Source organism: Scyliorhinus torazame, chromosome 17 (genome assembly GCF_047496885.1).
Source record: "Scyliorhinus torazame isolate Kashiwa2021f chromosome 17, sScyTor2.1, whole genome shotgun sequence".
Classification (NCBI taxonomy): domain Eukaryota; kingdom Metazoa; phylum Chordata; class Chondrichthyes; order Carcharhiniformes; family Scyliorhinidae; genus Scyliorhinus; species Scyliorhinus torazame.
In genome coordinates, this window is record NC_092723.1 from 136,677,079 (window position 1) to 136,702,599 (window position 25,521).

General features: G+C 46.8%; 1 protein-coding gene across 2 annotated transcripts in view; it reads left to right on the forward strand.

The window, feature by feature from the left end:
- Window positions 1-25,521, forward strand: part of LOC140394174 (protein kinase C beta type) — a 531,938-nt gene that overhangs the window by 380,375 nt on the left and 126,042 nt on the right. For both annotated transcript variants that reach the window (XM_072481123.1, XM_072481121.1), the window contains exons 4-7: window positions 14,240-14,351; window positions 15,883-16,011; window positions 20,949-21,105; window positions 22,792-22,926. In XM_072481123.1, coding sequence (XP_072337224.1) covers window positions 14,240-14,351; window positions 15,883-16,011; window positions 20,949-21,105; window positions 22,792-22,926 — 533 coding nt within the window. The remainder of the gene's footprint in view (window positions 1-14,239; window positions 14,352-15,882; window positions 16,012-20,948; window positions 21,106-22,791; window positions 22,927-25,521) is intronic.

Sequence of the window (25,521 nt, forward strand, 5' to 3'; positions counted from 1 at the left end):
TCGATCAAAGTACCAAATTACTTCATTGTATCTGTTGGTGTCCTCCTCATTGTCAAAAGCAAAAGTATTATATATTTCAATTACTTGCGGACCCGCCACCGTGAGCAGCAATGCAATTCGTCTTTCGTCAGGCTGTGCCTGCAGGCCAAGAGGCAAAACATAGAGCTTAAACTGCTGCTTGAAGACATGCAGGTTTCCGTCTGCATTAGCTGATACTTTAAGCTGGTGGGGTGGCTTCAAAACGTCCATCTCAAACTTTGGTATCTGCTACTGCGCTGAGTCACCAAAGGGCGCAGTTCACCAGTTAGGTTCAACTTTGTCTCTTCCGACGTTACCCTCAAACCTTCACTCTGGTACCATGTTGTGCTCTGTGTTCTTGTCTAGCAATGAATCTACAGAACTGCTGGTGACTTAGCCAGAAGTAGGATTTATTAATGCACACGTGCTAAGGTAATGAGCAGTTACAGAACAAGTTATCATAGAGTTACATTAGACTCGCCTGGAACTACCCTTATGCACGACTGTCCTCATGTATATCCTACAACCTTCTGCTGGTAGCCGGAAGTCACCTGACTTATATCGGACACCACCTGCTAGTGGGAGGTCACCCTGCTGAGTACATGGCCACTGGCTGGTGGGAGGTCACACTGCTGAGTACATGTAATATTATCTACAGGCATATCATCACAATGCTGCTGAGGTTCCACTCGGGAAAGGTGCCCAGGCAGGGCTGGAAATACATTGTTGTATCTGTCCAATTCAGATGCTTCAACCAGCTCTTCAATTAAAGTTTACACCGGTGTCTTTATTTCTGAGTAGAACAAAGTAGGACACAGATATAATGCAACACTCTTTATTAAATATAGTTAACCCATAAATTACCCCATATACATACAAGAAACACCCAGGATTTGACTATGCTACCCGCAGTGATTTGGTAAGCTGCAGATCCGATCCCTGAGTTCCTCTGGTTCCTCTTTGTAAAGGTGATTCTCACTGGCTTGCTTGCTTGCTTCCTTCCTTCTGGTCTGGTCAAAGTCACCTCACACACCAAGCTTCGAGTCTTTGCTTCGAGTCTTTGCTTCGAGTCTTTGCTTCGAGTCTTTGCTTCCAGTCCTTTGCTTCCAGTCTTTTGCTTCCAGACTTTTGCTTCCAGTCTTTTGCTTCCAGTCTTTTGCTTCCAGACTTTTGCTTCCAGTCTTTTGCTTCCAGTCTTTTGCTCCCTAGATGTCTGGAATGCCTATTTCTATCCCCCGGTCGCCACCCACCTCCTTTCTCCACCTGCCCTTCGCCTTCGGCTAATGGAGTCTCAGGAGGCAGGTGTTGCTAACTTTTCGGTTGGTTCAATTGGCTCTGTTTTATTACCTTTGCTCTCGAGTCACCAGGTATCTTTATGATACCACCACGAGGTTCAAGTCCAAGTAATGATCAATAACTCAATACACCGATTAGTAAGATTCAAATCAAAGCACATTTATTATACACGGTAATCGCTACTCATGCACAAATTCTACGTCTAAGCTACTGTTACAACTAATAGGCCTATACTTAACTTTGGACTGGCCCACCAGGTCAGGGGAACAAATGGCCTTTCGTTCAGGTTCTGAGTCTGCGGGATTCGAAGTTGGTACGGATTGGTAGCTAGGAGCGCCTATCTCGTAGCGAGCACTGAATTAAGACTTACGGTCTTTCGGCGGTCACTGCACCGGTCACGGTCAAGGTTGGTCCGCGTTGCTGGGTGACCCAGGCAGGAAGAAGAGAGCGAGTTGAACTTGGGGGCTTAACCTTATAGTCCCCAGGGGCTTCCCGCCTTTCGGGGCGGACCCTGTACCTGGTTCTCGGTGATTGGACTCCGTTCCAATCGCTTGGTTTGATTTCTCCAATACTGGAGCGGTTCCCTGATCGATGGGCGGTCTTGAGGTGTTCGTTAACCTCTTTTGTGTTGGCTCCTGCTGGTGCCGGGGAGTCTGGCTTAGTTTTGTGTGTCCCAAATGTTGCTATTGTTCCCAGGGATTGCTCATTAGTATGTAGATGGCTGCTACATTATTATGCTGATGGCCGCTGGTATCGATGCTGTCTGGGCTTTTGCAGAGTTTTAATACACAGCAAACCTGCACCTGCTGGTTTCTGCCTGTGTTGGCTGAATTTCCCTTAGCCTTTGCCGTTCGCCATTTTAAATCGGGAGTTGGCCAACTTAGGTGGCTACACATCCTCCTTGTGATCCTAACGCGAAGCGTGAAGGATCACATAACTGCGTTGGCTTCATTCCCTGACCCGGTGAGCACTTCTTTCATGGCCTCTGCACTGACCATAACTATACAAAAAATGTTTAACTGACAATTCTAAGGGGCGCTATGTCAAACAGGGACATGCATTACAAAACAAGAAAATGGGAACCTCTAACTATCCTTAATACACTACACTCAGTTAAACATTTCATCACTCTAACTTCCTCGACCATCCAAACAAAATCATAGCAGTTTATACACATTTTTCCTGGCTTGGCAGTCAAGCTCAGGATCGTACAATTGCTCATGAACATTTCTTTATTTACAACAAAAACGCAAACGAATGCTCTTTATTATAAATTACGGGGGTCGGGGGTCTGGTCGTATCCGAAAATAGGGGATCTGATCCTATATACCGGGGTGCGAGTGTGGTAGGCTCTCCTTCTCCATTTTCTCAGATGAATAATCTGCACGATGCAGCAGAGTATCGCCAATACCAATAGGGATTCTATCAAGTAGGACAGGGAGTACCAGGTTATAAACCTGGCTCACCAAGATGGTGTGGTGTCGCTGGTGTCTGGGCTCTGGGTACTGTGGGGAAGTGAATCATTAACGGCTGGGGGGGGCTTGAGGTCATGGGGTTCACGGTCACGCGCAACCAAATGTCCACTATAACGATGAACCACGCGGAGGATGTCCTCATGGTTCTTCTTCTTTCACTTCTCTTCTCTTTTCTCTTCTCTTCTCCGGTCCTGGAGTTTCTGGAGTTCTGTGGAAACAAGCATAGTGTCTGTTTATATCTTGGTGTAACATCTCGTATGATAGCCTGTCTGTCCTTTAGTGCCAATTACTCCCTTTATAATTGGTCACAATGTGTGACTCCCTCATTTAAAAAAAAAAAAAAATGAATTTCAGGACAAGACACACTTACAAATAATGAACCAGTGCGAGCCGTCTCACAGACTGTGCGATTTACCATCCAAATGTTTGAGGATGTAAATAGCATGTAGTTGGCAACCTAAGGGTTATCTAAAACAAAACAAAACTTTTTGAACTAAAACTTTCCAAAATGAGGTGCGTATGGGCTGCGACGGGTAAGAGTTGGATGGAGTCCCCGGGTAGGACGGTGACCAATGTCGTGTGTCCCCTACCCAAGCGTAGCTGACCAGAGGGGGGTTCCCAGGCAGGCCGGGTCCCAAGCCGTTTCTCCACTGCCTGAGCAACCGACAAGAACGGGCAAGAAATGTAGTCATCGTGGGGGGTTGCCGTAGTGGTTCTTCCCTCGAACCAGAAGGGCAGTGAACGGGGGTCTGTGTTTCCGTCGACAGACGAGTTCCTCTGAACTGGCGCCTGGGACCTTAACAAGTCTCTGCGGGCAAGTTCTCAGAGGTTTCTGCTGAAAGGGCGTGGGGCTGTGGAAAAAAAAATTCCGGTCTGACAAACAACATGTAACAAAACACTATAAACAACATAAAACATGCTACAGGTTCCATCAGAAAGGACACCGTTTTCTCCCAAGCGGTTCCTTTTAAAACATCATCTGGACACCTCAGTTATCGGTTGCGAACAGGGTCGCAAAGGGGTTCTCGTTTTGGGAGTCAGACTCAAGGTTGTCATCTTCTCCCGGATGCCAAACTCTCAAATGTATCAGGGCTGATGGGGCTGCATGGTGTGATTTTGGATCGCTCTCGTCATTCCGGACGAGTCTGCACGAATTATCTCTGTGCCAATAGGTGGTGTCTAGTTGTGTGGGGTGTAACCTGTGGAAGTTGAAACTGTATTTCGCAAAAACATCAGCACAAAAGGGAGGACTGAATCCCAAGTGGTGTTTTGTTGGACCATTTTTCTGAGGGTGGATTTTAGGGTCCGATTCATGCGCTCCACGATACCACTCGACTGTGGGTGGTATGCAATGTGGAATTTTTGGGTAATGCCAAATATCGTGAGGACGTTCTTCATGACACGTCCCGTAAAATGGGAACCTTGGTCGGATTCAATGCTGCGGGGGAGTCCCCATCTCGTAAAGATGTGGTGGGTTAAAATCTTGGCTGTGGTCTTTGCCGTGTTTGTTCTGGATGGGAATGCTTCCACCCATTTTGTAAACGTGTCTATCACCACGAGTACATATTTATAACCATTCCTGCAAGGGGGCAATGGTCCTATAAAATCGATCTGGGGGTTAGTCCAGGGGCCATTAACGGGTCGGGTGTGACTAAGCTCAGCCTTTTTGGCATATCTGTCCGGATTATTCTGGGCACAGATAAGACAATTCTCGATGTAGTGATTTACATCATCCTTTAAATTCGGCCACCAACAAAGCTGCCTGAGGTGGGCTGTAGTGGGATCGATACCCTGATGTTCATGACCGTCATGGAACAAACAAATCAGTTGATTCCTGTCCTGTTCAGGAACCACATAATTGGTGTCTTTTAACACCACACCGTCATGTGTGGTCAGAGCATTTTTAAACCTCTCGTAGGGTGCTGGATAGTTTCCTTTCAAAATCTCCCTGAGATTGCTGTCCTGCTTCTGGGCCTGCACTAAATCCTCGATATTAGTCTGCGAGACCTGAACTGCAATTACTGGTGCGCTTTCGGGGGGTGTCCAAAAATATCCATGTCTGGAACCTGCTTTAGCCAGTGCGTTGGCCTTTACATTTCCAGGGGGGGCGGAACGATGGTGACTTCGAACTTTGACTATACCAAAAGTCATGTTCTGTGCTCTCTCTAAGATGTGACAGAGCAATGGGGCTGAAGGGAGGGGCAGGAATTCCGTAAGGCTGTTGCAGACTTAGAGGCTGTCCGAGTATATGTCTGCTGGGCTGGGGAAGGAATCTGGGTGTTCCACTATATACGCGATGGCCGCAAGCTCTGCTGCCTGCGCGCCTAAGTGGCCTGGAAGTTTTAATGATATTTCCTCTAGGGCGCGTCCCTGCGCGTCCTCGACATAAATACCGCATCCTGTTATGCGCTTGCCTTCCAATACTGTGGAAGATCCATCCACATATATCTTTATGGGCTCGCACGTGTCTGTGTGCTTGGGGCTCTGGGTTGAACTACCTATCTTTTTTGGGGGGGGGTTCGCAATAAAGGGGCCTGTGTTGTGGTGTGGAGAGATAATTTCACATTTATGGGGGGTTCCGGGGTACTGTAGGTTGTCGGCTTAAAAAGTGTGAGTCTTTGTCCTTTTAACAGTGATGTCCCGTCCCTGCAAAAGAAGGGTCCATCTGGCTGCTCTTATTTGGCTTACCGTACCGTCCTAGAGTCGTCCGTCCAGTAAAAGTTGGGTGGGGGTGTGTTCTGTGAGGATTGTGATGGGGTTCAGTCCGGTAATGTATGAAAAATACTGAACTGCCCAAAATACTGTGAGCAGGTGCCTCTCACAGGCTGAAAATCCCTGCTCCACAGCATCTAAAATTCTGTAGGCGTAAGCTACGGGCCTTAACTGTTCGTGCCGTTCCTGGAGGAGCATGGCCGAAAGGGTGCGGTCTGTGCTTGCTACCTCTATAGCGTAAGGGGAAAGCGGGTCTGGAACTTGTAGTGTGGGGGCTACTATGAGTGCTCTTTTCAAAGAGTCCACAGCATCCGTATGCTGCGGAAGCCATTCCCAGGGGGCTCCTTTCTTTAGGAGGTCTGAGAGGGGTGCTGCCTTGCTGGCGAAACCGTCAATGTGGTTTCGGCAGTAGCCAACCAGTCCTAAAAACAACCGGAGGGCTGAAACGTTCTGGGGAAGGGCCAATTTAGCAATCGAGTCAATCCTTTTATGCTCGATCACACGTTTACCGTGCGTGATAATTGTTCCCAAATATATCACCTTGTCTTCCAAAATCTGGGCCTTTTTGGGGTTAACTTTACAACCAATTGAGTGTAAGAGTTCCAGGAGTTCGGACAGAAGCTCGATGTGCTCTTCCTTGGTGTCTGTCTGCAGTAGTAGGTCGTCTACATACTGGACCAGACATTCGGGGCGAGAGAATTTGGCTAAACCATTTGCCAGCTGTCTGTGGAAAATGGAGGGGGAGTTGTGGAATCCTTGTGGCAGACATGTCCACGTGTACTGCTGATTTTTTAAAAGTGAAGGCAAATTTGTACTGACACGCCTTTGCCAATGGAATGGACCACAATCCATTACTGACATCCAAAACCGTAAAGAATCGGGAATTGAGTCCCTGCTTGAGCATGGTCTCGGGACTTGTGGCTACTGTGGGGGCTGTTGCGGGGGTGATTTTGTTGAGTTCCCGGTAATCGATGGTCTGTCGCCATGATCCATCTGGCTTTCTCACTGGCCAAATCGTGGCATTATTAGTGGTGGCTACTGCTCTAATAAGCTTTCTCCCTCTGCCTCTTGGGGACATCCATATTGTTTTTGGGGTCTAGGGTCAGGTCCTGTGATTTGCACGGAGCCAGTCATCTGGCCACAGTCGTGTTTGTGGGTCGCGAATGCTGCCCTGTTCTTTTGCAGAACTGCCCTAACGTGCTTGTCCGTGCTCAGCGTGGTCGGGTTGAACCAAAATTTGCCTACTGCGCTAATTTTGTTGGCGTATTCTCCTATGTTGAGCGTTGCGGGGGCTCTTGCAGACTTTGCCATTTTCCAGACACACTGGTTGACTGGATCAAATGAAAGATTGTGGGAATTCATGAAGTCTATTCCTAGAATGCGTTCTGCACGGGGTGCTTGGTGGTGATGTTGCCGATTTGAATGGGTACAGGGGCTGTGATGTGTCCCTGCTGTGAGTGGCCTGTAAAGCTGCTGCGGGTGATGGTGGCTGTAGTGGGCCATGTGTCTTTTTGAAACAGGGTGGAGGAATTTATTGTGGTGCGGGACCCTCCTGTGTCCCATAGAAATTCGATGGGCTGTCCCCAAATTTTCGCTGCAACTACCGGTCGTCCGGACCTATCCCAAAGGGTGTCGCAGACCCAATTTGGGGAGCCCGAACACCGTCAGTCCGTTCCGGTCAGGTCCGTTGGATCTGAACGGGTGCTCACACTATGTATGGGCTCTGTCTTCTTCTTACTCAGAGTGCCCGTCTGCTGGGCTCTCTGTGGCTTTCGTGGGGCATTGCACTCTCTTGCAAAGTGTCCCAACTGTCCACAGTTGTAACACTCCTGTGACTTGGGTGGGGGGCTGTTCTTTCCTTCACTCACCCATGCGGGGTTCTGGTGTGTTGTAACTGCCTGTATATCTGCGTCGGCCTGCTTTTCTTCGGGATTTTTAACTGCGGGTTTGCTTTGTACAGACTGCTCCCAGGCGCGGGACAATCTTTTTACTACCCATTTTTTGTTATGAGTCTCCTCTGAGGGATCATAATTTGCGCATGCTTTCTGTCCTGTTTCTGAGGCATGGGAGATAAAGATGCGGTTCCATTTGACCATGTTGTCTGGGGACAAATGGGTGCGGTCTACGTCTCCAAAGACTGCTGCAAAGTGGATCCACTGGCGTCCAGCGAACGCTGTGGGGTGCTCGGTTTTCTTTTGCCTGCCTTTATTGAGGCCATCTACGGGGTCACCCCGGTTATACCTGATCGCATCCAGGATCGCGGTATGCATTTTTGCAAGGGTGCCTCCTCCTACATTCTGTGGGTTGGGAAGGGCTGCTACAACCGAAGGGTCTGGACTCAAAACTGTGAGCTTTACATGCTCGCGCTCATCCAGGCTGTACATGGTCGCCTCCTGCTTTTCTCTGGCCAAGAAATGGTGGGGGTCTGAGGTGGGAGGAACGGTGTGATTTTATCGCATGCATCCCGTAATTGGGTCACTGTTAAGGGGGGGGTGTATAGAAATTCCGCGTCGTCCGATATGGCTGTGCGGTGGGTGGTTAGTGGGTTCATTGGAGCCTGAACTATCTGCTCTGTGGGGGGTTGGGGCGCTTTCCTCTTCTGTGGCTTTCCCTGCGCACATGTTACCTGAACATGTCTCTGCGCTGTTTCATTTAATTCCTCCCAATCAGGGCCATCGTCCTGATCTAATTTTGCTCCAAAGGTTTCCTGGAATCCTTTCCTGGTTTCCTGGACTGAAAGCAGCGATTGCAGTTCTGCAATCTGCTTCCGGCACTTTGTGTGGTCTCGTGAGCTTTGTCTTTGCTCTGTGGTGGCAGCATGGAGTGCTCTTAACGCTGCCTTCAGGTCACTACACTGCCTCTGCAATGTCTCTGCCTGCTTTTCGGTTTCTTCACGTACCAGGAATGCACGTTGCGTGTCCTGATAGGCCTTTTCATACTGGGACTGGAAGCTGCTCAAGTGCGCCAGACAAGACTGGTGTGCTCTCTTGGCATCCTCCACCTCTCCGTCTTTTGCTGCCAACTTCCTCCTTAACTCTACGTTCTCTCTTTCTACCTCACTTACATCGACCTTACTCAATCGATGTATGCCTTCTACCTCTTTCCGGAGCGTCCTAACGACCTCCTCTGTGCCTCGGAATTGTGCCAAGCAGGACACAATTGCCAGTGGCTTGCGAGCTTTCCTTCAGCTCTTCTTGTGGATCTCGCTCAGGTTCTCCCACCAAGTATGTCCTATACTCCCGGGACCTGTTTCCTCATTGTTACAGAATTCTCTCCAAAGGGGCCATCCTTTCCCTTTCAGATATTTCCTGATCTCCTCTTCCCAAATGGGACATTGTCCCACTCTACTGCTGCTGTTCGCTGAGACCGCAAATTCCTCAGGGTTCATGAGGCGTTGCATTGCCTGCATTGCCATCTTTCCTATCTGAATGCTGCTCTTCAAATTTGTGACAGGGGTATTAAGGCGGTGCTGTAAATACGGGTACGGCTTTCGCTACTTTCCGAAATACAAACTCCCAACAGTTTTGTTGCATAAAAAAATCTATCAGTTTTACCTTATCGCCCTGTTAGTTACGCATGCATACACACACTTGCGAATTATGAGGATTGATCAGAACTGCTTGAACGCTTGTGGTTTTCTGTTCCCAATTGGATCGCTAATTCAGATTCTGGGTTCTGCCGGAGTGGTTATGCCACTTCTAGATCGGGTCCCACCAGAGTCGCCAAATAATGTTGCTAACTTTTTGGTTGGTTCAATTGCTCTGTTTTATTACCTTTTCTCTCGAGTCGCCAGGTATCTTTATGATACCGCCATGAGATTCAAGTCCAAGTAATGATCAATAACTCAATACACCGATTAGTAAGATTCAAATCAAAGCACATTTATTATACACTGTAATCGCTACTCATGCACAAATTCTACATCTAAGCTACTTCTACAACTAACAGGCCTATACTTAACTTCGGACTGGCCCACCAGGTCAGATGAACAAATGGCCTTTCGTTTGGGTTCTGAGTCTGCGGGATTCGAAGTTGGTACGGATTGGTAGCTAGGAGCGCCTATCTCGTAGCGAGCGTTGAATTAAGACTTACGGTCTTTCGGCGGTCACTGCACCGGTCACGGTCAAGGTTGGTTCGCGTTGCTGGGTGACCCGGGCAGGAAGAAGAGAGCGAGTTGAACTTGGGGGCTTAACCTTATAGTCCCCAGGGGCTTCCCGCCTTTCGGGGCGGACCCTGTACCTGGTTCTCGGTGATTGGACTCCGTTCCAATCGCTTGGTTCGATTTCTCCAATACTGGAGCGGTTCCCTGATCGATGGGCGGTCTTGAAGTGTTCGTTAACCTCTTTTGTGTTGGCTCCTGCTGGCGCCGGGGAGTCTGGCTTAATTTTGTGTGTCCCAAATGTTGCTCTTGTCCCCGGGGAATACTCATTAGTATGTAGATGGCTGCTACATTATTATGCTGATGGTCGCTGGTATCGATGCTGTCTGGGCTTTTGCAGAGTTTTAATACACAGCAAACCTGCACCTGCTGGTTTCTGCCTGTGTTGGCTGAATTTCCCTTCAGCCTTTGCCGTTCGCCATTTTAAATCGGGAGTTGGCCAACTTAGGTGGCTACACAGGGTCTCAGTGCCCAATGGTCCTGTTGACAGGGCAACTGAGCCTGCCCTGGGAGGAGCGATGATTGCTTGATGGGTTATCAGGAACTGTGGACAATAGGCCAATGCATCTCAAGTAGCAGCGATAATTACTTGATGAGTTATTCAGGGGCGGCTTCAGATAAGCCCCGGCAACCTGTCTGAGTTTTGTATATTTGGATTCTGCAGACTCTGGTTTTTGAAGTGCCCAATTCTTGAATGAAAATGAAATGAAATGAAAATCGCTTATTGTCACAAGTAGGCTTCAAATGAAGTTACTGTGAAAAGCCCCTATCCGGCACCTGTTCGGGGAGGCTGTTACGGGAATTGAACCGTGCTGCTGGCCTGCCTTGGTCTGCTTTCACAGCCAGCGATTTAGCTGTTTAAGTGGGACTTAAGATTTAAGATATCCAATTTAATCGGCCTTAAAACTAGGCTCTGATTATATTACTACAGTATATTATGCTGCATGAGCGATCCCTGTCAACAATGTCTGCTTTATTTTCCCAGACATCATTTGTCCCTCAATTCTCAGTGATTGTTCTCAAGAATGTACAATTTTACTTCTTGCCAGTCGATTTGTACTGGTTTTAGATATCAATGAACACACAGTCTGAGCACCGATTGTCACTACTGCACGGGTTTACTCTGTTCTAGTATTCACAGGGCTGACTTTGCTGCAAGTCACAGGCTAGCAAGAAGTAATCTGCTGTTAAGCTAGGAATTGTACCTGTGCGTATACATTTGCATGTGTGTGTGTGAGAGTGAATCTGTGCTGTAACGTTGCTGCTCCTTTGACCAATCTGTTTTCAGAAAGACAGCAACTGAGTCCGAAATGAAATGAACCAAAAGAGCTGCTCTTCAATGATTGGGCTTTTCAGTTTCAAATATCTTCTGAAATTACCGACGGTTCAACCTTCAATTTCAGCTCCAACCCTTTCAGAACAAAGATACACACCTTCTTTCACATTCTTGTGAATTCTTGACCGCTATTTCATTGTCTCTACCTCCATTCCCCTTTTTATCATCTGTCTTTGGCACATTCTTGTTTTCTGTCTTACTCTGTCTTTGCTCTTTGTCTTTCAGAGTCTCTTTCTTTCTATATCTTTAACTCTCTCCACTATCAGAGAGGATCAGGAGGTGATCATCCATCCCATTAAAACGCCATCCACATATTTGTTCTGACAGTTTTGTCTTTCACTGTCTCTCTCCATTTCTCTCCATGTCTCCTTGTCGTCTCTGTGTCGGTACCTCTCTGACTACAATGTGTCTTGTTCTTTCTTTAAGTCACCTTATTCGCTTCCTCTCGCTCCATTTTTCTTTCTGTCTCACATTTGTCAGCTGTCATACAGCACCTTATATTTATATAATAAGAACAAAGAAAAGTACAGCACAAGAACAGACCTTTCGGCCCTCCAAGCCTGCGCCGACCATGCAGCACGTCTAAACAAATCTTCTACACTTACCGGGTCCGTACCCCTCTATTCCCATCCTATTCATGTATTTGTCAAGATGCTCCTTAAATGTCACTATCGTCCTTGCTTCCACCACCACCTCCGGCAGCAGGTTCCAGGCACCCACTACCCTCTGCGTAAAAAAAACTTGCCTCGCACATCTCCTCTAAACCTTGCCCCTCGCATCTTAAACTATGCCCCCTAGTAATTGACTCCTCTACCGTGGGAAAAAGCCTCTGACTATCCACTCTGTCTATCCCCCTCATAATTTTGTCGACCTCTCTCAGGTCGCCCCTCAACCTCCATTATTCCAGTGAGAACCAATCAAGTTTATTCAACCTCTCCTCATAGCTAATGCCCTCCAAACCAGGCAACATCCTGGTAAATCTCTTCTGCATCCTCTCTAAAGCCTCCACATCCTTCTGGTAGTGTGGCAACCAGAATTGAACACTATACTCCAAGTGTGGCCTAACTAAGGTTCTATACAGCTGCAACATGACTTGCCAATTTTTATACTCAATGCCCTAGCCAATGAAGGCAAGCATGCCTTATGCCTTCTTGACTACCTTCTCCACCTGTGTTGCTCCTTTCAGTGACCTGTGGACCTGTACACCAAGATCTCTCTGACTGTCAATACTCTTGAGGGTTCTACCATTCACTGTATATTCCCTACCTGTATTAGACCTTCTAAAATGCATCACCTCATATTTGACCAAATTAAACTCCATCTGCCATCTTGACGCCCAAGTCTCCAAACGATCTAAATCCTGCTGTATCCTCTGACAGTCCTCATCGCTATCCGCAATTCCACCAACCTTTGTGTTTTTTAATGTAATAAAACCTCCAGGGTGTTTCACAGGAGTGTTTATAAAACAAAGTATAACACAAGGAGGAAATATTTGGTCAGATGACCAAAGCTTTGGTCAAAGAGGTAGGTTTTAAGGAGTGTCTTAAATGAAGAAAGGGATAAAGGTGTAAGGAGGGAATTTCAGAGCTTGGGGCCTAGGAAGCTGAAGGCACAGCCACCAATGGTGCAGCAATTGAATTCAAGGATACTCAAGTGTCCAGATTAAGTGAAGCTCAGATACCTCGGAGGATTGTGGGCTGAAAAAGATTACAGAGATGGGAAAGAAAAGGAGCAAGACCACGGAGGGATTTGAAAACAAGGATGAGAATTTTTCAATCAAGATGTTGCTTTACTGGAAGCCAAAGTAGGTCAGCGAGCACCGAGGTGGTAGGGGAACAGGACTTGGGCAAGTTGAGGCATGGGCAGCAAATCTTTGGATTGCTTAAAGTTTACAGGGAATAGAATGTGGGAGGCCAGCCAGGAGTACACCGGGATAGTCCATCTAGTGATAACAAAGACGAGTGAGGGTTTCAGTACATGAGGGAGGAATTAAGTTGTGGAAATAGGTGGTCATCGCGATGATGTGAATGTAGCGCACAAAGACTCCGTGAGACGAATAGAGTGAAGTCGATGAGGCTTTATTAAGCGTGTCTGTTCCCCCGCAGCTCGATAGTAGAATGGCCTGCGGGGGAGGACTCCGGCTTCTTATACTCCGCCTTCAGGGCGGAGCTAGAGGTCAACGGCCAACCAGGACCCGGGATCTGTCAGCCAATGACATTAGGGCTTCCAGTCCCACATGACCCCTAATACATACTACCACAGTGAATATAAACGAAGCTCATCTTGGGGTCAAATGTGACATCGAAAGGTGTGAATCGACTGCCTAAATTGCAGGCTATTGTCACGGAAAGCCATGGATTCAGTTGCTAAGGAATTGAATTTGGAGTGGAGCCGAAAACAATTGCCTCCGTCTTCCCAATATTTATCGGAGGAAATTTCAGCTCTTCCAGTATGGATGTAGAATAAGCTGTCTGATCATTTAGTTACAGCGGAGGAGGCAAGCAAGATGGTGGTGAGGTGGAGAAATTGGAGAGTGACAAAGATAGATCCTCGGGGGCCAGAGAGTATTTGGAACATACAGCAAAGAAATAAGCCACTCAGCCAATAGATCTATGTTAGTAGTTATACTCCATAATCTATGTTTCCATTTACTCTACCTGACTGGAATCGCTATGGTAACGGCCATAAAACCAGCAGCTTTATTAGGGTCTTACAATAATGGTGGACTTGAGAAAAGCTCAAGAACTCTGGAAAGAGAAGTTAAATTCCCTCAAAGGGAAAGCAGCCTATGGTCACCTGGGACTAGGATGACTTACACTTTATGAACATGTGCAAACCATTCAGTCTCTTGAGCAAGCTTCATAATTTTCATTGTCAAGCTACCTCTCTCTTCACATTCAAAACTCTGCTTGCTGGCCATTTGTTTGGCAGCTATCTTTAGAACTCCTCACCCTCAATGCCGACCTCTCCCTATGAAGCACTGGAATGTTTGGTCTATCAAACCAGTTTGTTAACCAACTGTCAATGCTTTTACTGCCTTAAGCTCTTGTTTTTTCTGTGATGTTTAGCTTTAGGTTACATCGATCATGAGTTTTAATGGGTTCAGAGCCAACAGTATATATGTGTTCTTCCCTGCAATGCCTCTTCTCCACCTCCGCCCCCCCCCATTCATCACCCTCAAAGGCTCCTTTTACTTGTTGCTGACTTCTAACCCCATTTCTTGATTTTCTTTTTTGATTCCAGGATCCCCGGAACAAACATGGTTTTAAGGTTCACACCTATTCCAGCCCAACGTTCTGTGACCACTGTGGTTCACTGCTGTATGGCCTCATTCACCAGGGCATGAAATGTGACAGTAAGTGCCAAAAATTCAGGTTGAAATTTAGGTCCTATCACTCTTGCTTACTGAGCTGCAGATAGAGATCGGAAAATGCAAAGATTTTACAAAGGAGAATGTGAGTATTACTTGCAAGGCCAGCATTTATCGCCCATCCCTAGAGCTGGGCAGGTGATGGTGGACCAGCTTCCTGAACTGTTGATAATTGTTAGATATAAGTGGGTACATTGTTATGCCACTTAAGAGGACAGTCAATGGTCAACCACATTGGTACAGTCTGGAATCACATAGGCCAGACCAATGAGGATGGCAAGTTTCCTTTATAAGTGTTTCCAGATTTGTTTTAAACTATGTTCAAATTCTCCACGGTGAGATATGAATTTTCATGTTCTCAGAATATTAGAGCAGTAATAAACCACTACACCACCATACAATTACATCTGAAAAGCTTCATGTTTAATGAAGAATGTACAGGGGTCACCGGGAATGAGGATAATTGGGTGGAACAATGGAGCCTCCTGTCTCAAACATGCCATAATGTACAGTGGAGTTTTTACAAATACACAATAACTACAGGTTCACTAAAGCAATGAGAAGGTTTTGCTGAGGTTTAGGGGGTTAATATTTTTGAGCTTGAGTGTTAATGTTTGGGAATTTGGGGATTGATCTGTTAGGGCCGAATGGCCTTAGAAGGATATGTTTGATGTTTTGGGGTTAATATTTTTGGGTTTAAATGGTAATGTTTCTGTGGTTGGAGATGAATATTTTTAGATTAATGTGTGGCTAATATTCGGGGATTTGGGATTCTTGTTTAGGGAAGATTAAGATTCTGGATTTACGTAATTGTACAAAGGTCTTGTGGCTCAGTGGGTGGCGCCCCTGCCTCTGAGCCAGGAGCTCCAGATTCGAGTCCGACTCCAGGACTTGAAGGTGCGTTCATAATGCGGCGAGCATTGAAATCCTTCCAACACACAGGTGGACAGGTGGTAAGAGTGAGAGAGTCTCCGAATCAGCTATGTCCCTCGAGCTATAAGCCTTTGAGGAAAAACTGGCTATGGGAACAGAAGAAAGTAAGCCCTGTGCAACACCAAGTGTGGGAAGAGAAACAAAAAAGCAACAGTATTCTGGGGATTTGGGTCCTGATCACGGGGCCCCACATTGAGGCCTGTATTGTGTTAGCTAAGTTCACTCAAATGAATTCAGACCAATGCAGTTATCCTGAGTGCTTATGGAGAGTTGCAACTATTCAGGGGGAAGGGTGGGTAATGACTATCTGTGCATTGTGGAAAGGTAGTTTAATGACCAGGCCTGATCACTACCCTGTGACCTCTGCTGGATAGTGATATGTGTCCCAGTTAGGTGAGGTCTAGATCCGATCCAACAGCCCACATCTGCTGACTTAAGATCATACATGGAGAACTGGCAATTCTGTGAGGTCCCAGAGGACAGCTGGCTCCAGCATAGGTAGGCACTCTCAGGAAAGAACCAGGCAAACTGATGGATGATAAAAAGAGGAAAGTAAAAAAATTGAAGAGATTTTGTTTTTCAGCCTGTATGATGAATGTGCACAAGCGATGCGTATCCAATGTGCCCAGCATGTGCGGGATGGATCACACTGAACGAAGGGGCCGCATTTTCATTAAGGCTGAGATAGTCAAAGATCTACTCACTGTGTTAGGTAAGTACAACATGGTTTTTCTGGGATCATAGACTGTTTAGAATCTGTTTCTGACCTTCGGACCTGTTTACACCAGGCCCAATCTGTATCTGGAATCAGTGCAAATAGATTTCTGACCTGCACACATTAATAGACCATAGCAACTGGTGGTGTATTGGTGCCATCTTGTGGAAGAAATATATTAATACAACTAAACATCGTGCTCATTCATAAGCAGTGCAGAAAATACCTGCAGGGTCAGCTGTGCAATGTCCCCATTCCTGCACATGTCCTGAAAATGATAATCTTTAGATCATGGGGTAACCTCAACTGGCATCCTACATTGTCCGCTGTGGCTCAGTGGGCTGTACTGACTCGGTCAGAAAGGTTTGTGCATGCTGATACTTATAATAAGTTTGGAAGCTGTCATAAACGAAGGTGAATTTATTTACAATTACATGCTTAGTACTGCATCTCACTCCCAGTACAGACCTTGCTGGAGGACAGATCTGATCAGGCCCTGAGTTGGGCCTGCTTTTGTCGCCTACCTTAATGAGCCCCAGGTGGTTGGTCTCTGCCCCCTACCTAGGGAGCTCGTATTCCAAGAGTCTCACAAGGAGATCAATGGTGGTTTCCCCATGGTCCTCATGGGGGTTATGACACCACTCTTGGGATGTGTCTGAGTGGGGTTAGTGTGAATATCAAAAAAGGTGGGTTCAATTCTCGCCTCATAGACTTCAGCACAAAATCCAGGTGCACATTTCAGTGCACTGCTGAAACAAGTGATCTGATAATTATCACAATTAAGATCTTTCTACATGCATAATAACTGCTGCATTTCTCTACATTACAACAGTAAAAAAAAGTACTTTATTGACTGTAAAGCACTTTGGAATGTGCCACGGTCATGAAAGTTGCAATATAAATGCAAAGGCTTTTTGTTATTGAACCTGGAATGATGAGTAGATTTACAATTCTGGGTTGAAGGTTTGGCTCACAGATTAAGCATTCATCATTAAGTTGAAAGAATTAACATCATGTCCCACTCCTCCACTTATTGCCCCTCCATTTTCTTCCTTCTATCTTTCGACCCCAAATTCATTCCTTTTCTCGCTCCCTCTTCCCGCCCCACCTTCTGCTCTCTAACAACCTGTGTCATTGTGGACTCCTCTTCACACTATTTCAGGTAGTTAAATAAATGCAAGTAAAATCGAGCTGAAGGGTATTTGAGAAAAGCTGAAGGATCTTGTCTTGCAGCTTGCAATACTGCCAATTGCACCTCTTCCCATCAGCAAGTGATCCACATCAGGTTGGATCAGCTGTCTTTCCCTTTAACTCATAGTTAGTGAAATATTTATCCAGCTGTAAACAAATGAGGCGGACCTGCAGGAATGATCAAAGAAATCTCACACAAAATTTAATTGGATATATTTGAAAATTAATAGTTTAAAATTAAGGGATTAATTAAGAGTGTACAATTGTATGGGCCTGGGGTGAGAGGAGACATCTGCTCCAAAACCCTGACTACACTTTAAAAAGTTCATGATTTGATCACCCGTTAGGCTGTAAAGATGGGGCAGTACAGTGGCTTCACAGTGCCAGGTTCCCAGGTTCGATTCCCCGCTGGGTCACTGCCTGTGCAGAGTCTGCACGTTCTCCCTGCGTCTGCGTGGGTTTCCTCAGGGGTATTTCGGTTTCCTCCCACAGTCCAAAGACGTGCAGGTTAGGTGGATTGGCCATGATAAATTGCCCTTAGTGACCAAAAAGGTTCGGAGGGTTATTGGGTTACGGGGATAGGGTGGAAGTGAAGGCTTAAGTGGGTCGGTGCAGACTCGATGGGCCGAATGGCCTCCTTCTGCACTGTATGTTCTATGATGTAATTTAAAGAAAACATTTCTTGTGGTGTAATTTGAAAACTAGCCAGCAGATGGCAATGCTTCATTTTGGAATAGGTGTTGGGCTGAGCTGCTCCTGAATCTGGATGTGGCAAAAAATTCCAACACCAGATTGTGAAATGAAATCAAGGTCGTGTCTGATGGTTCAGGTCAATGTTAAAGGTCCCATTTGCTGCATTGGTAATCAACAGTGAGTTAGTTCATCCAGGGTTCCCCTCTCATCTAATACCTCCAGAGAACCGATTAATGGGTCATTCACTACATTCCTGTTGTGTCGGAGATATGTTGAATGTTTCTGAGAGATGTGATGAGCTGCTTCCTAATGTTTTGGGGTTTGTTGCTGAAGATTTCCATCTTATGTCCCAAAACCACCACTAGAGGTTCAAACAGCATAGAACCTGCATGCAGAGTCTCTGGGATGTGTTTGAGCGTGGCCGTCACAAGATTTCACTCTGTGTTTCAGAGTTTTAACTCCATCTCCCGATTCATAATTCCATTCCGCTTGCTTGCTGGTCTTTTATGAAGAGCCTCTGACATCAGTATCACATTTGCCTCTTTTTCAACATGCGTTCCCTCTGCTGCTTTTGAATTTTAACCTCGAAAAATGTTTTGAAACAAAATGGGGACAGATTCTTCAAGCAGCTCTTTATCAAACTAGATAATCATTTAACTATTTAAATTCTGCAAAATGTGATACTTGTTTTAGTGATTTGTGTTGTGCATTCTAAAATGGACAATGTTGGACCAGACACTTTCCATTTCAGCTACCTGAGGCCTTCTGACTGATGGTGTTTTAATACTAGCAGTAGAACAATAATTTAAAAATCAGAGCATCATAATCATCAAACACTCCCAGGCAAGTTTCTGTAGAAGGGTCGTTTAGATCCGAAACGTTAACTGTTTTGCTCCACAGATGCTGTCTGACCTGTTAAGTTGATCCAGCATTTTCTGTTTTTACTCCCAGGCAGGTACAATATAGGTTAGATACAATTTCCCTCTACACCAATAATAAGTAACCTAGGCTGGGGAGCGGGCCACATAAGTGGACCTCCTTCATCTCAGTGGGCTGCAAGATTTAAATTGGGCAAGAGCAATAACTGTGACCCCCGTGAATAGGATTAAATACATTTAATACGTGTCGAATATTTCATAATGAGTTATAGAAAATGCTTACTCATTCATATATTAATCAAACTGTCATCAACTTCAAATGGTAAAAACCTTCCAACTTCAAATGGCGGCAGAGTGGCACAATGGGTTAGCATTGCTGTCTCACAGTGCCAGGGAACCAAGTTCAATTCCCACCTTGGGTGCCTGTGTGGAGTTTCCATGTTTTTCCCGTGTCTGCGTGGTTTTCCTCCCGAGTGCTCAGGTTTCCTCCCACAGCCCAGAGATGTACAAGTTAGGTGGGGTTATGGAGTTAGGGGGATAGGGCTGGGGATAGGGCCTAGGTAGGGTGCCCTTTCTGAGGATCGGTGCAGACCTGATGGGCCGCATAGCCTCTTTCTGCACTCTAGAAACTCTATGATTATATGATTCTAAAAGGAAAAGTTTATGTTTACTTGCACAGTGCAATCTGATTGGACACACAGGGAGCGCATGGCATTCAGTCAATGTTGTATGCAAGCAGCTTGCACCTCATTTCAGTAGATATCACTTTGGTAATACCAATAGGAAAAAGGCCACACCATCAGAAACCAGTGGAATCTGTCAACATTGCGCATGGGCAATGGTCAACAAAATGTCTGATGGGCTGCATACGGTCCAGAGGCTGCAGGTTGCCCAACACTGCCCCATCAAACATTCCTAGTTTAGGTACTGCATGGGTTAGATCAGTGGACAACCTATGCTAGTGGGTGAGCCATATGAATGGCCCTCCTTCATCTCAGTGGGCCACAAGATTGAAATCGGCAAATTCACTAACCATGACCCCATGAATAAATAAATTTAATACACACCGAGTATTTCATAATGAGTTATAGAAAATGCTTAATCATTCATATATTAATGCAACTGTCATCAATTTCAAATGGTGAAAACCAAATAACGAATTACACTTTGGATGCAGAGGGAGCGCATGGCTCTTTGTCAATGTTGCGCAATCAGCATGTACCTCACTTCACTTTTCAGAGCATTTACAGCGCAGAAGGGGACCATTCGGCCCATCGAGTCTGCACCGGCCCTTGGAAAGAGCACCCTACCCAAGGTCCACACCTCCACCCTATCCCCGTAACCCAGTAACCCCACCTATCCTTTTTGGACACAAAGGACAATTTATCATGGCAAATCCACCTAACCTGCACATCTTTGGACTGTGGGAGAAAGCCGGAACACCCGGAGGAAACCCACACAGACAAGGGGAGAACGTGCAGACTCCGCACAGACAGTGACCCAGCCGGCAATCGAACTTGGGACCCTGGAGCTGCGAATCAACAGTGCTAACCACTGTGCTATCATGACGCCCTTGCTTTACGTGCGTATCACTCCACTTTATACCGGATAGAAACCAGTGGAATGTGGCTACTCTGTGCCTGGGCAACGGTCAACAAAATGTTTCGTGGGCCACACTCAGAATCCAGATGCACCACATGTGACCCCCTGGCCACAGGTTTCCCACCACTGGGTTAGATGCTGAGTTGAACTCCCTCTTGTACTATCCCATCAAACATTTCTAGGGTAGATACAGAGATAAACTCCCTCTTATACTGCCTCATCAAACATTCTCAGGACAGGAACTGAATGGGCTAGATAGAGTTAAACTCTCTCTACATTGTCCTGCTGACATCTCAAATAATATGACATAATGATTAGAATAAATGAAAGCTAGGAACCCAGTCTCTAAACTAATTGATTCAGCACTTGCTGATGGGCTGAATAGTGACTTTCTGTGCTATCAGTTCTACGATTGTTGTCGTTGGGTGTTTGGTGGAGGAAATAGTTCCTAACATTCAAACTGATGTCTAAAGTTAATATTTATTGAAATAAAACAACATTGACAATACTAAGATAAATTATATCTTACTTTAAATCTTTTGCTTCCTCTTTGAATTGTATTTTTAACAGTGAAGGAAGCTAAGAACTTGGTTCCAATGGACCCCAATGGTCTCTCTGATCCATATGTGAAGCTGAAACTGATCCCTGATCCTAAGAGTGAGAGCAAACAGAAAACCAAGACCATCAAATGCTCCTTGAATCCAGCCTGGAATGAGAGTTTCACATTGTAAGGACATAACCATCCAAATTATATACAAAGTTTTAGAAATAAAGAGAGTTAATTGGGCACGATTTTCCCTCCCAATTGTGCCCAGCGTTGATCCTGTTGTGCCTGGTGCATAGCTGGAGAAGCCCAAAACTGGTTTTGTGCCAGGCGCCAAGCTGACCGCGATGTACCCGGCTCACTATCCCCGCTGTGATCTGGATCATGCACTCACTGGGCATAATCCAGATAGTCATATTCAAATGAACCATTAGACTCATTTAAATATGTGCAGTCCGTTTGAGGCCACATGCTCCCAGTAGTAACCAGCTGCATCGGTGAGGCCTCACTTAGGCGCGGAATTGTACTGGTCTCCACAAACTGAGACCAGGCGTTATGGCCATGACGGGAGCTCGGTGGCCATTGGAGTTCACCGGTTGGACCCTGACAGTGCCACCCTAGTACTGCCACCCTGGCACTGCATGGGTGCCTGGTGACACATGCAGGGGTGCCATGTTGGCAGTGCCAGGGCAGTGCCTGAGTGGGCCATGCCCATGAAAGGGGTGAAGGGTGGTTATGAAGGGTGGGGTGGGTGAATGTGAGGCTCTAAAGCTGGGGGTCCCTCAGTCACCACATAGCAGGTTTGATCACTTGGGGGTGGGGAGGGGGGGGGGCATGCCCCGATGCCCATGAGGATGGATGGTTGTGGGGCCGGGTCACCCTCATGGGGGTGGGGGGGGTTCACATGGACTGAGTGATGGTGGGGGAGGAAGTTGTCCCTCGGCGTCAAGGGTTGAGGATGTTGCCTATGTCTGACAGGCGGGGGGGGGGGACCCTTAACCTCACTTTGAGATCTGACCACCCTTTAACAACGGATCTCCGATCTCTGAGGAGCTGGTGTCTTTAGTTCCCCACTGCAGAAAACAAATTCTAAGTGTGGCTTTTACCGTGGAGAAATTGCCCATGCTCCAAAAAATGACTAAGTGTGGGTGAATACCGGTCTGAACTGCACCAAAACATCCGAGCTCTGAACCTGACTGTGTTGGTGTCCTCACTTCATTTATCAACCTTAGTCCAAATCTTAACTCAATATTTATCCGGCTCCCTTTTCTTTGATCAAATTATCCATCCAGGTCTAAGTCAGTCCATTTGATTGGCAGCCAACCCACCATCTATACATTCACTCCTTCCAAAACTGCACACCATGACTGCAGGGTACCCCATCAACTGGATGTAATGGAGCAATTCACCAAGGCTTCTTTGATAATTGTGACCTTTACTGCCCAGAAGGAGTTGCACCATCCTGACTTGGAGGCATATCGGCAGTTCCTTGATCATGGCTGGTCAAAATCTTGAAGCCCCATTCCTAACAGCAATATGGGAGCACATGAGCCACAGTAGTTTAAGGCAAAAGCTCACCATCACCTTCCCATGGGGAAACTAGCAATCGGCAATAAATGCCAGAATTTCCAGCTATACCTACGTCTGAGTTATTTTTTAAACCTGGCCTCAACTGCTTTCCAAGTGTGAATTAGTTTTACGTCCACAATTGATGGTCGTGATCTTGTGAAAGATTTATTCACTGCAGACTGTGTTGCTCTAGTTCTATGTTCATGGTCCAAATTTAGTACTCTAGTTAGTCTCTCTGCAGTTCCTCCAATAACTTCCTTTCCCTCTAACTGAATCTTCACGTCTGTTTGCCGCCAACAGCAATCTAAAGGATTCTGATAAGGATCGGAGGCTTTCCATTGGGATATGGGACTGGGATCTAACCACCAGAAATGATTTCATGGGATCCCTGTCTTTTGGAATCTCAGAGCTGCAGAAAATTGGGGCCAATGGCTGGTAGGTGGATGAGTGTTCCTTTAATGCATTGTGATGTTCACCCTTTCTCTCTGACGGAAGGTGATGGTAACTACGAAACTCTGTTTAATGTATTGCTGAGAAAAGAGAAATGCTGCCAACACGCCACAAAGACGTTGTGCCTACCACACAAATGAGTAATGTGGTATATGAATTTCAATGCCGGGGTGATGCCAGGAATGTAGGCTGTAAGTCTCAATGACTGGTTGGTCATGTCAAGCAGCACATCTCTTTGGTTGTTTGCAACAGGGAAAGAACCGACCATACCCACCCAACTCATGTTCGCAAAACTCAAAACATAGGGTGGAATTTTCTTTAGAAAAATGACAAAGTGCATTTAAACGGCTCCACGGCACTTTCATTCAAACCAGGAGGGTGGTTGTGAGGAAACCAGCTCCTAGATTTACTGAGGGGGTCCTTGGTAGTTTGTTGAACGCCGTGATGGAGAGGCGGGCTACAATATACCTTCCGACTGGCAGGAGGCCCTCCTGCAAGGAGACTCTGCACAAGGAGCCAGAGGGTGGATGGAGGGCTTTTCTCTCAAGGGAACTGAGAGAACCTAGAGAGGAGACAAAAAAACGATATTAAGGCTGCAGTCAGGGCGGCAGCTTGGGGAGCTCTGGTAACCACGCAGGTAGCCCTGGACAAGGTGGAGAGGTGGCTGGAAGCCCAGGAGAGCACCATAAAAGAGCCAGAAAAGGCCACAACAGATCAGAGCGACTGGATCGCCATCCTGGAGAAAGAGATAACAAGGTTGGTTGCGATGCAGAGGAGACTGACAGGAAAGATAGAGGATCGGGAAAAACTATCAAGGCGCCAAAACCTGGGGATAGGTGGCCTGCCGGAGAGGATCAAAGGCAGAGACCCCACGGACTATGTGTCCCAAGTGCTGGCCAATCTGGTGGGAATGGATTGGTTCCCCAACCCACCATAAATAGCCAGAGCCCCCCAGTCGTTCCATCCAAAATCCAAGGCTAGAGAACAACCAAGGGCGATAATCGCTAAAATGCACTGGTATCAAGACCGGAGAATAGGCTGGAGAAACAGCAGCAGGGACAGCGATGAAAAGAACACCCAAAGAGACTTTCTTTATTTAATTAACTTTCTCGAAGGACACTCGAAGTACTGCCTCGTTCTGGGGACTGGAAATTGCAACGGTGGAAAGAAAGAGCGAGGGCAGCAGAGTGCAGGACAGGGTGAGGAGAATAGCAGTTAGGGAGAATAGACAGCGGGTGACCCTGGGAGGGGGGCCACCACACTAGCGGGAAAGCTAGTACCAGAAAGTATGAGCAAGAGAGGGGCCGCGGCGCATCTCCCACAAGGGAAAGAGCGCCTGGCAAAGAGGGGGGGGTACACGTCAGCAACGGGAACAATGAGGGGAAGGAACATTGTTTACAAGGCATGTAGAGACAGGGAAGAGAGGATGGCTAGGCAACAACTAGTCGACTCCATACTGGAGGTAGACCGGCGACACCCCAAGGCCCTGACCGTAGAGCTCCTGACAGAGAAGAAAAATCTACAAATGGACTTTGATCTGCTCTCCACAAGGATGCAGTGCACCAACTCCGCACGGGGTACGCTGTACTAGCATGGAGGCAAAGCTTGCCGGCTGCTGGCTCACTAGCTGAGAAAGCAGGCAGCCATGAGGGAAATAGTTCAGATTAGAAATAACAACGGCAAACTAGTAGCGGAGCCGGAAAAGGTCAACGAAGCATTGGAGACATTCTACCTGGGGCTGTACACCTCCGAGACCCCTGCAGGGCACTTGGGGTTGAGACAGTTCCTTGATGGACTGCACGTGCCAGTTGTGGGGGAAGACAGAAAACGGGCGCTGGAGGCACCACTAGAACTGGGAGAAATCATGGAGAGTATCAACTCCATGCAGGCGGGGAAGGCACTGGGCCCAGATGGATTCCCGGTGGACCTCTACAAAAATAAATTCTACATTACTGGCCCCGCACTTGAGGGAGATGTTCACGAACTCGCAGGCGAGGGACACCTGTGCTAGCACAAGCCTCAATCTTACTGATACCCAAAAAAGGCAAAGACCCAACAGAATGTGGGTCCTACAGATCCATTGTGGTGATAAACGTCGACGTGAAAATATTGGCCAAGATCCTAACCAGGCAATTGGAGGACTGCATACCAGAGGTGGTAGCAGAGGACAAAATGGGCTTTGTCAAGGGTAGACAGCTAACCTCAAACATCAGGCGCCTGCTGAATGTGATAATGACTCCATCGGGGAGAGAACACCAGAGGTGATCATCTACCTGGTTGCAGAAAAGGCCTTCGACAGAGTTGAATGGCAGCACCTCATAGAGGTACTGGAGTGGTTTGTGTTTGGAGCAGGGTTCATCGCCTGGTGAAACTCCTTTATAGTGCTCCCATAGCGTGCATGTGGACAAATACCACCAGCTCTAAATACTTCCAGCTGCACAGAGGCACAAAGCAGAGATGCTCATTGTCCCCGCTGCTGTTCTCCCTAGCGATCAAACCACTTGCGATTGCGCTCAGGGCGTCAAAGAATTGGATCCGGAGAGGAGACTGAGACCACAAAGTCTCGCTCTATGCAGATGA